Genomic DNA, 14555 nt, shown 5'->3' with positions numbered 1-14555 from the left:
AGAAGACTGCTCAGAAGTACATTTCGCCATGGAGGGTCCAATATATCGACCCTGGCATATATCGACCCCTAAAGGGGTCTTTAGACTATTTTGTGGGGTGAAACTGACAATAAGCATATTGACTGTCATATCGCTGACCACAGTTATGTTGATTTTGTTTCTCTTTGAGAAAGGTTTGCAACAGCTGGAGAATGCTACTCACTCCACTGAGATAAGACCTGGTATCTTTTCCTCCCTTGAGAAGGAATTGCTACAGCCAGGTAATGCCATGAACAACACCAAAACCAAACCTAGGCCAAAGAGAGCTAATGATGCGCCCACTTTTATCTTTTGGGCCAATGAGACTCAAACTGTCCAGTTTCATTTTTGTAAAGTAGTTAACTGTGTTAATGTGTGACAGGAACAGCTAACATGAGCAGACAAGTATCTGTGTCACTGAAGTATGTAGAAACAGGCTACACTGATAAGACTTAATCCACACAATGATCCAACAGGCTTGAACTGCACACTGCAGCTGTTTACTTCCACCTGCCCTCCAGCCAGTAAACAAAAGTCTTTGCATTATTTGATGCCACCTATTCCTGCTGTTACTCCACCTTTCTTTACACCTTATAGTACTAATTATACCTGTTTTTGAGAAATTCCACTTCAGGGAGAAAGGTCGGTGATCTCCACTGGTGCAACTCTACTACCTATGTAACCACTCCTGAAGAAGACTATGATCCTTCCCGGTTCACTGGTCATGTTACTGCACGTGCTGACCTATGGTGGCATTGTGGGAGAAACCAATTGAGACCAGTGCTCCCACCTGATTGGCAGGGAACCTGTGCTCTTATACAATTGCCATTTTATGTGTTGCCTCTGTCTGGTTCTTCCCAAGACAGCCCACACCATGTGAAAAGAGACACTGAAGCAGCCGACAGTTTTGATAACAGAGTGTACATTAATGTCATCGGAGTGCCTAGAGGAGTTCCCAATAATAAAGCTAGAAACCAAGTTGCAGCAGGGTTTGAATCATTCCCTGTTTTGGTGTCAACCATTTATAAAAATGTTGACTGGATAAATTATTTGTCTTACAACCAGCAGAGATTCATTAACTACACTAGAGACGCTGTCAGAGGCTTAGCAGAGCAGTTAGGTAAAACTAAAACTAAAACTTATGACCTGGCAGAACCGGATGGCATTTGACATGTTGCTGCCTAAGGAGGGAGGTGTTTGTAAAATGTTTGGATCTGCCTGTTGTACCTTTTTTCCTACCAACAGTTAACCAGATGGATCTGTCACTCAAGTGCTACAAGGACTGTAAGCCTTATCTGAGGAGCTCGCTGAGAATACTGGTACTGACAACCCCTTCACTTCTTGGCTGGAGGGAATGTTTGGTAAATGGAGCGGTCTGGTTCAGTCCATATTCATCTCAATGGCTGTGATGGCTGCAATTTTGGTTACCTGTGGTTGCTGTTGCATTTCATGTATTAAAGGCGTTTGTCAATGCCTTATTGACACAGCAATAACAAACAAATGTATCAGTCCATTTCACAGGATGACCCTGAAACTCCTCCAGAGCCAATGAAAGAAAACATGACCTTCACCAACTATGATAGATTTGTCTGAACTGTAAGGCACAATGTCTCCAACATTGAAAATTCTTACAGAAAGTGATGTTGTGAAGATGACTGTTGCCCATAAAGACTTAACATTTATTTTTACGTTATACTGTATTTCAGTATGCTAATCAGCTTAGATTTGTGATTGTGATCTTGTTTGTTTAATCATACTAGTTATGATTTATGATTTTACTGCATGTGTTTCCCCATAATAATAATAATTCTGACCTTACTGTGTGTGTTTTACCAGAATAATTATCATTAGTGATCTGCTAAACATTTTCACATAGTAGTTATGCTGAGCATGAACAGGAGGGATGTGTTGGAGAAATTAAAATGTTTACCCTCCTGTGTGTCCTGATTCACCTTACTTTAGCATAACTGAAACACTTCTGAATGGGGCCTATTGTGTATTGTGGAAATATAATTTTTGCTCTCAGTGACTACAGTTTGCGCTAACCTTGACTATTTGATAAGGTCCCAGATGTCTTTCTGTGGGAAAGAGAGGTATACATCTGGCGTGTTCTGGCAAAGCCTTAGCAATCACTATAACATAACCTGTGTTCGTAAGGGCATCACCTCAAGAAATCTTCCTGTGATAGTTTTCAAACGCTTTTTGAAAAACTTCAATGAACAGGCTTTCATACACAACCTGGCACATCTAGACTCCCACAGAAATGGGCTTATCCCTGATGTCGAATAGGTTTGAGCGTATTTCAAATTCTTGTTCAATTCTGCTTTGAACAAACATGCTCCTCTTAAAAAGATCAAAGTTAAAAACCGCCTAATCTCTAAACCCCTAAAATTTTGGAACACTATCAAAAATGCAAATATGCCTCATCACCTGCCCACTGTAATTAAATATGTCACTTGAAGTGTAAGAACACAGTGTTATCACCGGTTTGTACATATAATATATTATATATTCCATATAATATTAATTATATTTCATATTTTATTTCATATTTTATAGTGGAATCTGTTATTTTAAGAGCTACAGGACAATCTGAATTTTTCCAATGGGGGATGAATAAAGTATCTATCTATCTATCTATCTATCTATCTATATTTTTGAATGGAGGAAACAGCAAAAGCCAGTTGAAGAAAGATTTACGGACTTGGGACTGACATTGAGCAATGTTACGAACAAGTACTGTATGTGCAATGTGTTTAAATCTGGTTTGACTACTGGAGCGTAAAGCCCCTCCTATTGCAGGTAAATGACTGTGATATGAAGAGACTCCCTAAGGCGGGGGCTCTGGACCCACATTCTTCAACTAAAAAAGGAGTGGGTCTGGCTGGCCAGGCATCAGTTCCCTGGCCACCTGAGTGCACAGTCTATTAAGGAGTCTTTTTATGTCACTGTAGGTAATATAAATCTGCAGGCATTAATTTTCTGAATGTAAATCAGCACCAGACTTAAATCTTCTCCCCTGTTTTAAGGTTTTCCTAATGTGATATAAGCATTGGACTGAACACAGGTGAAAATAAAACCACCAGTAGAGCCAAGTGAGAGAGACTATGTCAATTTCTGTCTGCCTTCATCCTATTTGACTTAGACAAGTTAATTTATTAACAATTTTAATTAATCGGATACCTATTAGCCTCCAAATAATGTTATAGTTAAAGGTTGGCTACACACATTCGCAGGATATTTCATTTGTTCCCAGGTTCTAGCTGTGTGTACTTGCCCTGTTGAGTGCAGAGAAATATAAATTACTGATCTACTACCATGTCAGCACAGAGGACAAAACATGCAGTTGTGGCAAGTAAAAATTAAAATGCATTCATATGAAATATTAAGCCATGTATGAAGAACGGGTATCTGAAGTGGATCTTTTTTTGACTGTTTTGGTCTCTTCATGTTAGAACATCATCAGTACTTTGCACTGCATCTTTGTATCGTCTTATCAAACACCAGTATTCATGATGTGCTATGTTACAGTGCAATGTAGCATATGCATTTCTTCTAGTGTAGCTCTGCAGGATTTTGACTAGTGTCCCTACTGTATGGCAAACCTTAGGGCCAAAACACAGGCAAAAGTCAAAGCACAAACAAAGAAATGCTCTGAAATTCCAAAACACATATGGAAAATGCAAATAAAAATAAAAATTCATTACTGTTAATGCTTTGATAACAACTGATGACTCATTACAAAAGGTTTTTATTTATAAAAAATACATTCTTTTCACACAATGACAATTACAGCTGTAATTTCCATTATACTCTTGAGTGGATCTATATGTTGATTTAGTTGTCTGAAACAGTACAGAACAATTTCTAACCACATCTGTAGACAGCATGTGTCTGTACTGGTGGTGAATACTTTTACTGTTTGACACAATGATTCATGAAAATTTTTTTTTTTTAAACAAGTACATGAGCATACAGAGACTGTAAATTAAGGTCAAAGTCAAAGATTTTTGGTGAAATGCATATATTGCCAGCAAACACTTATAAGCTAGAGTTCCATGATTAGCCATCAATTCTGTTTTAATGCAATTTTTTACTTGTACAGTGCTGTAAAAACACAAATGAGAAATGAGACATTGTAATATGACTTCTCATTGACTGCAAGGCACAAAGATAAGGCTATGTTTGGTACAAACAAAATTACATGACACAGTCTTCTAACTGATCAGTGAATAATGCAGGTGCAGTGTTTTGCTGTGATTTCTTCCTTATTTGCTGCTCAATCATCCAGTCAAACTCTTGTCTTTCTCTGCGGAAAAAGGGGAGAATAAAAGACCATCACTAATAATATTCAGTATTTGGTGTAACAACTGTTCTTTTAATGTTTTATCATTAAACTACCTGTTGCTTATACATCGTCCTTTAAGGTACTTTTCTTCTGCCTTTTTCACAGAGACATTGTCCACCCCAGCTATGGCATAAATGATGGCCTGTGCAAGAGAGCATCAACTGTTAATTGTATCTCAGTAAACATACGACAGGGATATAATAAAAAAATAAAAAAACACATTAGGTAAGGAAATTAACTTATGTGTGACAATGGAGAACAAGTACATAGCAGAGTGCCAAAAGTAGCAAAGATGTAAGATAAATAAGAAATTTAAAATATTTTAAAAAATACTAAGTGGAATAAAACTATAAAGCTACAAAAACTATAAGTGTGTACGATATGTGCCTATGGGTATGTACAGTATATGGACATCGATGGATAAATAAATACCCGATAAAGTGACTACAGTATATTGCACTGATGGTGATTTACCTTATAATTATTATTGCACGTGATTACAGCAGATGGATGACAAATGTACAGTGTTAGTAGTGTTCATATGAACTCTGATGAAAGCTTTAACTCACCTCAGGCAGCAGCACATCCAGGACAAAGGGGACACGCTCCATAGATTTCACTTCAGTCGGGCAAGGAGCAGTTGCCACGGCTGTTGCATAGAGCTCATTTAGATACCAGTAGACCCGGTCCAGCTGCTGGTCATCTTCTAGGTATACATTCACCACCCGTCTCCGACTAGCACTCAGAAAGGAACGAAGCCATCTAGACTGCTGCTGCCCTCGGATCACAGCCTGAAAAGAGAGTGACGTTGAAAATCTAAATTTATTCGTCCACCGATGTGTGATCATCTCTTTAACTTAAAATTCCTATTCAAAGTATTAAATATGTACATGTTAGGGTGTTGCTTTGTTTCTTCAAAAAAAAAAAAAAAAAAAAAAAATTCACACCAAATAACTTTTCAGTCACCGACAGCAGATTAGGATTGGGCCAATTTATTGGTCCCATAGGGAAAATGCTTTTACACTCCACTCAAGAAATAAAGGAAAACCAGGACAGTTAAATAAGTGCAATCTTACATTAGAACTAGAATGTGCATTTCCTTAGGAAAATGCGTGTGATTGCTGAAAGCACGCTGTTATTGCCGCTTGCAATATATATCGATTACTTCAGAAGTTGGAGCACGTTTAAGAACATCAGAACCTTCTACATTGCATTGCCCGGGTCTCGAACCCTGCTTGCCTGAGTCAAGCCTATACCTTACCAATGAGCTATAGTACTGCAGCTGAGAGTGCTGTTTAAAAGAGAGATACACTTCTAGCTGATTACACCACAACGCATTTGTCCCATTCATTCCAATGGGACATCTTCAATTTTCAAAAATCCATATAAAATCACAGAGATGAGACACAAGCAACATAAGTAATAGCACGGGTCACCAAAACGTGCTCAACACTTAAGAGTTGAAACCATGTTTCTAGCTGTAAGCGCATAGGGCTCCTATGCGCTTACAGCTTTTGGCTTTTCTTCCATCCGTTTTTGGCTTAGGTGCCAAAAAACAGATGGAAGAAAATATAGTAAGTATAGTGAGGATAACAATTAGAATGTACATATATGAAAATAGATATACAAACCAAAAAAAAAAAAAAGTACAAATACATACAGTACTGTGCAAACGTTGAACACTAAAAACACAGTTGATGTTTTTAACTTAGTTTTTCATTTATCACTTAACTTAATACAAAGTGCAGTAAAAGGAACCAAATGTAAATCTAAACAGTAGTTGCAGCACTTCCCTTTGCCCTTAAACCAGCAGTAGTTCTCTTTGGTTTGTCTTCACACAGTTTCTGATGGTACTTTGCAGCACCTTGGAGAAGCTGTTGCAATTCTTCTGTAGATTCATGCCATCCCAGTGTTTCTGTCTCTTTATTTGATCTCACATTGACTGCCCAGATCCAGGCTCTGCGGGGGTCCGACCATCTGCTGTAGGACTCCTGGTTCTAGCCCCTGAAAATAGTTTTTCATGAAATGTAATGGGTACTTTATGGGCTTGTTGAATCTGGGATCAATCACACACCAGCTGGTCTTGTGTGATAAGAATCAAAAACATCTAAACTGCCTAAAACCTTTGCACAGTACTGTACATATAAAAATATACAAATGTAAATTAAATGTAAAGGTGTATATACAAATGTAAATGATAATTTAAAATATAAAGAAATTAGGTTACTTGGTACACTTAGCAGCATATAAAAGTGGCAAAAATAAGTAAATAAGGCACACACAGCAAAAAAATTAAGTGACATCAGTATTAGCACTTAGCAGCAGGTGGAGAAGTTGTACAGTTTGATGGTCACTGGGACAAAGGGTCTCCTGTGATGCTCAGTGGTGCATTTCACTGAGCTGAACATGCTCCTCTGTTGAGCCAGCACCAAGTCCAGAGGGTGAGAGTTACTGTCCAGTATATTAAGGAGTTTAGACAACCTCATCTTAACCACATGTAATATGCAAACGAGAAGATGTCCAGTGAGGGCTTGACCAGAGAAGTGTAGGGACTTCAGGAAAACTCTTAATTATTGTTAGGATGTAAGTGCAACTGGTCTGAAGACAATGCTGACACTTGGGCAGAGGATTCTTCAGTACAAGGACATTTTCCACAGTAGCAGAACCCCCTGTTGGTATAGGCGAAATATTTCTAGAGGACACCACAAAGCTTGACGGCACACTCTTTGAGCACCCTCAGATGTGCCCATCAGGGCCAGCTGCCTTTGATTTGCAGAGTATGCTCAGCTCTCTCCTCACCTGAACTGTCTGTGACAGCCCCGACCTGAAGTCACCAGATCCTTGCCCCCTTCTGTCACCGGGCTGCTGTTATTGTAGCCCGTGATGGTCCCCCTCCTTTGGCTTCTGTGTGAGTGTCATCTTGTATGTATCCTATCCTCCTCCCTGATCTTAACAGAGGCACCTCTGAACCTCATTTGCCGCCTTCTGGTCACCAGACCTTAACATCAACTTTTCCTCATCCAGGGTCATCTTGATATCCTTAGGGGCTTTGTGTTTGAGAAAAAACGTACTGTTTCTGTGGTACCTGAAAGTCCACACAGAACTTTAACTAGTCAATGAGGGAGTCTGGGATGCCATCAACATTCTCACCATACAGTTCACAGCATCCCCAGTAAGTACCATCAAAGCACTCTTGCAGTGGATCATGGGCCTCTCCTGGACATATCCTTAATGTTGTGATAGTGGGGGACTGACTCTGGACTAGTGGTGTAAACAGTGGGTGGGGATGCACCAAATTCCGGTCAGAGGAGAAGGGCAGTTCAGTTGTAGGTCTCTTCTGCATACAACAGGTCCAGTCTCCTGTTCCTCCTGGTAGGAGAATCTACACACCACATGAAGGTGCTGAGGGTCTTGGCGAGGGTAACATGACTGAAGTTTCTAGGGACTCATGTCTGGAGCCTCACCGTGACCAAATGTATGACATAGGTCACTACGTTATCAAAGAGGGTAATATAAACAGTCTCTAAGATGGCATGTGTATGTAATATGGCCAAAGGCCCACAGCCGACCGTTCAATAACGGAACTACAGACACGTTCTTTTACAGTTACACTTCCAGTATGACACTGTTTACTGTTTATAAGTACTACCAGTCCACCACCCACATGTTTACCACTCTCTTCCTGCCTTCTGTCTCATTGGATGGTGGTGAAGCCTACACTGAAGTTGAGAATGCCCTCAAGTATCCATTTCTCCATTAAATAGATTAGGCTACACTTACGAAAGATAAAAAATATAAAACAAAGTAAACTATTACTTTCATTAATATTCAACCGTGTCTGTTTATTTAAGCTTTGCATGATGATTTCTCTGGGCAAAACCAGTGGATGTCTTGCAAGTTACACATTAACTGAAGATGAACAGCAACGTGTAATTTTCCAAAGATCCCCGGACTGTAGGTCAGTGACTCAGCAACCTATTCACAAAGTCATGAAATTAAAAAAATTTCTTTAGCTTCAGGTTGTTTTTACCTGGAAACTGTTTAATCACCTTCCAGAAAAGGGTATACTTATCAAAAACATGGTCGCACCTTCATTTTATTCAAGCGATCATAAATTGGAAGGGCCAAGCCACTGAAAGGGACAATTGATTTTCAATTCACCTAGTTGCATCCACGTTTCTCTAATTTTTGTCTTTTGGTAGCACCTTAGTCCCACCCATGAACGATGCAAGGAAAAGGATCAACAAGCCATAACAAGAGACATGACACGTCATTTCCTCCAATCCTTAATTTGTAGCCTCCACTTAGAAACTGACTTCTAATAAAAGGACAGTCTAAATCTCTAACAGACCTCTGCAAAGGATGCACTCACATATCCCTGGCTATAGCTCTTTCAGGTAGCCCCCTTGCTACTCAGAACAAAAATAAGAGCTTTGGGCCTTCTTTCAACATGGCAGACCTGAACAACATCCGGTCGACAAAGAAATTATAAAATAAGGTAATTGAGATTCACCTACTATTTTTTTCCCCTGTAGAAACCATGCTTACTCTGGGGGTAAAGTCTATTAAGAAAGTATTTGCTAATCCAAAAACTACAATCGCAATACAACAGGATTCATTAATCATACCAGAAGGTGTCCTTCCACCATACGCTGCTTCACAATAAAGTGCACAAGCTTCTCATTAGCACGGTTGTGGGCAGCATGGGTCCGGTCTGGCAGCAGTCTTTTTGAGCTTCTGCTGACCTCTCCCTGTTGTTCACTGAAGCTTTTGTCCTTGGGATCATCATGCAGCTCCTCCATCATTGGATCACTGGTGATCATCAGTCTCTCTGAGACAGCCTGTGGGTACTTCCTCCTCACTGGATAGCCTGGGGTAGTTAAAAACCAACAGCAAAGAGCATCATCAGGACCAGGCTGAGCTGCAAGTGTCCTCAGGTAGAATAATATTCTGTGGTGCCATTTTAATAAATGTCAAAATTAAACTTACTCATGTCATGAGCAAAGTACTCGATGAAAGAGCCAGAAAATGAGCCACATGCTGCAAACACAAAACATGATTAATACAGTTTATTACAGGTATATGGTATTAGAACAACTGTTTATATACACTGCATGTAAATACATTACCTGTATCAGCGCGCCTTATCCCTGTCTGCATAAGCATTAAGTCTTACCAATACGTATTCTGTAGTCTGTTACAAGCTCCAAGGACCACTCTACAGCAGCATCATAGTTTTCTTTGGCTTTACGCTATGGCAAAACCAATATAACATACATAGTTAGAGTGCCACTGTGCCAGGAAACTAGCACAAAAAAAAGCATGTATTCTTTCTGAGCAATTCTTACCACCAGATCATTAGCTTCTTCACAGTCAAAAGACTTCAGGGTTTTCAGAGGTACAGTAAACCTAAAAGAACACAAACATAAAAGTAAAAAAAATCCTCATGATTTAAAAGACTGACTGATTTCTTGAAAAGTTTTCTTACATCTGGGTTTGTGCATCAAATATTATACAAGGATTTTTACTTCCACATCTAGTTGCACAGGATGCAGGCACAATTTCAATTTAATTTTGACTAATTCTAGGTCACAATTGTTGACAATCTAAATGCCACATTGAGTCCACAAGATGTCGAAATATTATCTGCTTTGGCTCTTTAGGTCAGGTGTGGGCAACTCATGTTCCTTGAGAGCCATTGCTTTACTTGTTATCTAATGACCCCTGCCCCACCTGCTGATTATTTGGATTAGCTGTCTTCTGTCAACCAGAAGCTGTAACATACCATTTCAGTTGAGGGTGGGGTTTGTGAAGACAAAGTGAATTGGCAGTGAGAGGGGAAAAAAGAAAAAAAAAAAAACATATTTCCTACCCTTTCTTTTTGTGAATCATTTCATCATCAATTAACACGATGCTGGCTTTTTTCTGTTTACGGTTCACGCTTTTTACCTGTAAAAATGGGGGGAAAAAACAGTATAAATTTTCAGGCTTTTCTAATTTGTACATTATTCAGTCATAAATTCAGTGAAAGTATAAAATTCACTATGTTTCTCAAATGCAAGAATTTATTTTTTGAATTTCTGCAAAAATATTAGAATTATATAGGTTATATATATATATATATATATATATATGGGCATTAGTAATACATTGTGTGTTTTTACATCTAAATAATTTTACAAAAGAAAAAAGAATGAAAAACTGATTAATAAAAAATAATTAATTATTAACCCCAAGTTTTTACACTCACCAATCCAGGCCAGAATGGATAATTTCTGAACTTGTACCACACAAATGCTCCTTCTGAGATAGATGGAGGCTCTGAAAGACAAAAGTACAAATAATCCATTTCAAATATAGAGTATGTATACATACATTTCATATTTAGTTCTTGCAGGGGCTTCTCTCACTTTTGTCCACCTGCATCAAGAAACTTGGCAGGTCCTCCTCTTCACCACTGTCTTCATTTTCCTGGAAGGACAAATATGGCAGCAGTTCCTCATTGTGACTCAGTTCTATTGACAGATCTGAAGACAGCAAAGACTCATCTTTTTGGGACTTCACTTCTATAGGCAGACAGCAAGAAGACAGAATTAGAACAGATAATTTTACTCACCTAAAATCTCTGTGAACAGTGGTTATTAGCCCAGCAAATACAAATCCAGAAAGAGTACAGTGTATTTAAGACTAAGATTCTGTGACAATTACAGTTGCGCAAAATGTATTATGCTTTAGGATGCAATGGTGATGACCTCTTACAATACAGTTTCTTGATTTTAAAAAAAAAAAAAAAAAAAAAAAAAAGGTTTATGCATGAAAGAGAAGAACATACCTTCCTCTGCCAGTACAAATTTTGGTCTTGTGCGTTGAGATGGCTGAATACTGGTAGCCATCTGCATATCCCTAGTATCAATTTTCTGGGTCCTACCACACCGGCGCTGGGCTGGTGGACCGTTTGTTTTACTGCAGGGCTCCATCTGCTCCATTGTTAATCTTTTTCTAACTTGTCTTGGCTGAGAAGCTCGCCCCCTCCTGCATTTGCTTTGATATTTGGATTTGCAGCATGATGAATCTACCTTAGATGTCTACAACAGAACAGACATCAAAGAACATCACTGAAATTAACTGTAGGATGAAAAATCTGCAAGCTCAAATTACAGAAATAATATTCTTAAAGATGTGATCAAATACCTTTAACTGACTGATAAATTCAGTGTATTTTAGCTCTGCTTGTTTTGCTCCAGGAGACCTTGAGATACTGGACAGGTTATCTGTGGAACTGCATACTGGTGTGGAGGTCCAGCGAGCATCTTGTGTCTGTCCTGTTTGTCCCCTGCCTCTTTTTGTAGTATTTAGTAAGGAACATGCCCCGGACTTCCTAATAGTGGTAAAACCAGCACCTGTCACACCACAGGATACTTCGGTGTGTGAGGTGACTTTCTTTTTTGGTGCCTTTTTAGGTTTCCTTTTTCTTGTTTTCCGAGATCCACCTGAAATGTCATACAAAGTTATGTTTCTACTGTCATTTGGAGTTACTTGTATGTCTTTAATGAATGCAAATTTAATTGACTCCCAAATACTAAAATCCAGAAAAGTGAAAGCATTGGACTACCTACCTTTCATTGTTGTATGTCTTGGTGAGGTCTTCTGGCTGGAGAGGTTACTCTTGAGTTCATTGGATTAGATGTCAGGCACAAATGTTAAGATTTTATGTTTATTAGGTTCGCTTCACCTGGGTGACAAAGAGCTGTTTGATCGAAAGGCAGAAAGGAAAGTAGGGTAATATTGTTAAACATTCCTGCACAATGTCGCCTTGTTTGGTCGTGGTGGACTTAAAGATAAATTGCATTTGTATCATCGCGTCACATTTGCAATTGTCGGCCCCTGCTTCGTTAGTCCAGCAAACCTGCCAGTTCAGCCCAAGAAAACCACTATAATAACACAGCGTCTCAGTAACGTTAGTACTTCAAAACATGTCGCAATATGTGCGGCCAACAGGGCCACTGGACAAATACATGCTAACGCTTTGCTAGTAAACAACCCGGAACACGACGTTAAACTTCTGTTAGCATATGCTAAACCAGTAAACAAACGCGGTGACGAAATCGCAATAAAGCAGCGACTGCTTAGCAGCTAAGGTCAACTCATACTGCATGACATAACAATCTGAACACGTCAACTTAGCTTATATGCTTTCTCATATAACAAATGTGTCACATCGATTAAACAGCGAGACCTCTATTAAGCTAGTTGAGCTAACGTTAACTAGGCACAACCGAACGTTTAACGAGCTAGCGTCAACGCAATGTAATGAGATAACGTTACTTTGCACATACACGCAATGAAAAGCGACCAGATAATCTTACCTTAATTTAAACGAAATTAACAACTGATGTAACGTTAAAACTGACGACTCACCTTAAAATCTCGTCTTGTGTTTGGATAGCTAGCCTAGCCACCAACTTGACTTCAGTTCAGTAACGGCTATGGGCATTATCGACACTGCACAGGGTCACTGCAAACTGATTCTCGCGGACTAGGAAAAATACCTTCCAAACTGCGATAAGATGTTACATATATAAACCTTCCAAACAGCAGTAAATGTTAAATGCACAGTGTAACTCGACATCCACAAAGTTTTACAAACTTCGTTGCCAGTAGTCCGTACTCGAGGATCATAAACCACCGCCCACAGCTGTACTTTCTACATCTACTGTTTTCTTCTTCTTCTTCCCCCTCATATAAATGTTACAATTAATCCCATCCTTTTGATTATGTATAATGTTTGATGTAGGCTATTTACACTAAAATGTCAGATCGACTCTGAAAGCTTACATTTCAAACTGATTAAAGGACTAGATAATCAGAATCAGCTTTATTGGCCAAGTTTGTTCACACAAACAAGGAATTTGACTCCGGTTCATTAAGCTCTCTAGTTAAATAAAGTCAAACTTATTTTTTCTTTTGAAAAAAGGATAGGAGGTTAAAAAAAGAAAAATCCTAAAATAATAATCCTAAAATATAGAATATATATATTTCTTTTTTTTTTTTTTTTTTTTTTTAAATTTCCTGCAGAAAATATGTGTGAATGCTGAAAGCTGAAATGAGCTGCCCAGCATTGGTAAAGATTGCTGAAATGCATTGCAGAAAAAGCTGAAGGTAGAAATTCAATGCTGAATAATTCTAGAAGATGAAATGTAAAACCGGAGTTGGAAGCTTAATTTGCTTAACAATATCCATCCATCCATCATCAATATCCACTTATTCCTCTTTAGGGTCACAGGGATATGCTGAAGCATCCCAGCTCTCTTTCGGTGAAAGGTAGGGGTACACCCTAAGCAGGTCACCAGTTAATCGCAAGGCCACATATAGACAGACAATCACACACAGACAATAACTCCTATGGGTAATTTAGAGTCACCAATCAACCTGACATACATGTTTTTGGACTGTGAAAGGAGACTGGAGTATCTGGAGAAAACCCACGCAAGCAAACACCACAGAGAAAGGTCCCTGCCAGGTTTCGAACCAGGAACCTTCTTGCTGTGCTAACCACAAAGCCAACATGCTGCCCTTTTCAACAAAATCATTCAGCAAAAATGTAAAATGACCAATGTAAAATTCAGAAAAGAGCTAAAAACAGCATAAAACGTAAACTGCAATTAATAGAAAAATGTAAAAGATATCAAAAACCTGAATACAAGAATTATAGCTTCAGACCCCTTTAAAGGTCAAAGGTGTAGCTGAAAGTAGTTAAAAGCTGAAAGAGGACAAAGCTGAAACAGATTTGAACATTCTCTCCATTCATTTCAATGGGAAAAAAATGTTTGAAAAAAGCAAAATATTAAAAAAGTATAAAAAGTTGAATACAAGCAGAAACGTCCTTAAAAAGCAGAATATTTTCATGATCTTTCTGGCACAAAGTACACAGAAGGAATTAGATCCCGAAAAACGTATGGAAGAAGTGAGAATAAAAAAGATTTGGATTTGCTGCTGAGAAAAGAACATAACATGATTGAAAGCAGTAAGTTGAAATAAAATTCCTTTAAATTGTGAACATATAATATAGAAGAACTTGTAGAGCTTCCAAGCTTATCTTTAGGCAGCTTTGGTGATCCTGGAAGGTGCATGTAGTTGACGCACCTTATGCATTAAAAGGATGATATCCACACAGTTACTTAAATGCTCA

General features: G+C 38.6%; 1 protein-coding gene across 3 annotated transcripts; it reads right to left on the bottom strand.

Moving 5' to 3' along the window:
- Positions 1-3749: 3749 nt before the first annotated feature.
- On the bottom strand, positions 3750-13153 carry LOC113122104 (PWWP domain-containing DNA repair factor 3B). Of its 3 annotated transcripts, none has more exons than XM_026293081.2 (14): positions 12785-13153; positions 11983-12113; positions 11558-11856; positions 11199-11451; positions 10777-10932; positions 10617-10687; positions 10239-10315; positions 9715-9775; positions 9543-9618; positions 9356-9406; positions 9112-9236; positions 4936-5157; positions 4420-4508; positions 3750-4327 (listed from the first exon to the last, which is right to left on the bottom strand). In XM_026293081.2, the coding sequence occupies exons 2-14, from the start codon at positions 11987-11989 to the stop codon at positions 4219-4221; spliced, it is 1596 nt and encodes a 531-aa protein (XP_026148866.1). In that variant the 5' UTR covers positions 11990-12113; positions 12785-13153; the 3' UTR covers positions 3750-4218. The 3 variants fall into 3 exon arrangements, with proteins under 3 accessions (XP_026148866.1, XP_026148864.1, XP_026148865.1); XM_026293079.2 differs by having other exon boundaries at positions 8995-9236; positions 12785-13142; XM_026293080.2 differs by having other exon boundaries at positions 8995-9236; positions 11983-12098; positions 12785-13142.
- Positions 13154-14555: the final 1402 nt, after the last annotated feature.

The sequence above is a fragment of the Mastacembelus armatus genome, chromosome 3, assembly GCF_900324485.2.
Source record: "Mastacembelus armatus chromosome 3, fMasArm1.2, whole genome shotgun sequence".
Lineage (NCBI taxonomy): Eukaryota > Metazoa > Chordata > Actinopteri > Synbranchiformes > Mastacembelidae > Mastacembelus > Mastacembelus armatus.
The sequence above is the reverse complement of the archived record's forward strand: the minus strand, read 5'-3'. Positions and strand labels throughout refer to the sequence as shown.

Excerpts from the sequence above, each read along its gene's own strand:
- LOC113122104 (XM_026293079.2), bottom strand. Across the intron at positions 10,688-10,776 it reads CTTGATGCAGGTGGACAAAA|AGCCTCCATCTATCTCAGAA; the intron begins GTGAGAGAAGCC and ends TTTGTCTTTCAG. Across the intron at positions 9,407-9,542 it reads AGACTACAGAATACGTATTG|CATGTGGCTCATTTTCTGGC; the intron begins GTAAGACTTAAT and ends TTGTGTTTGCAG.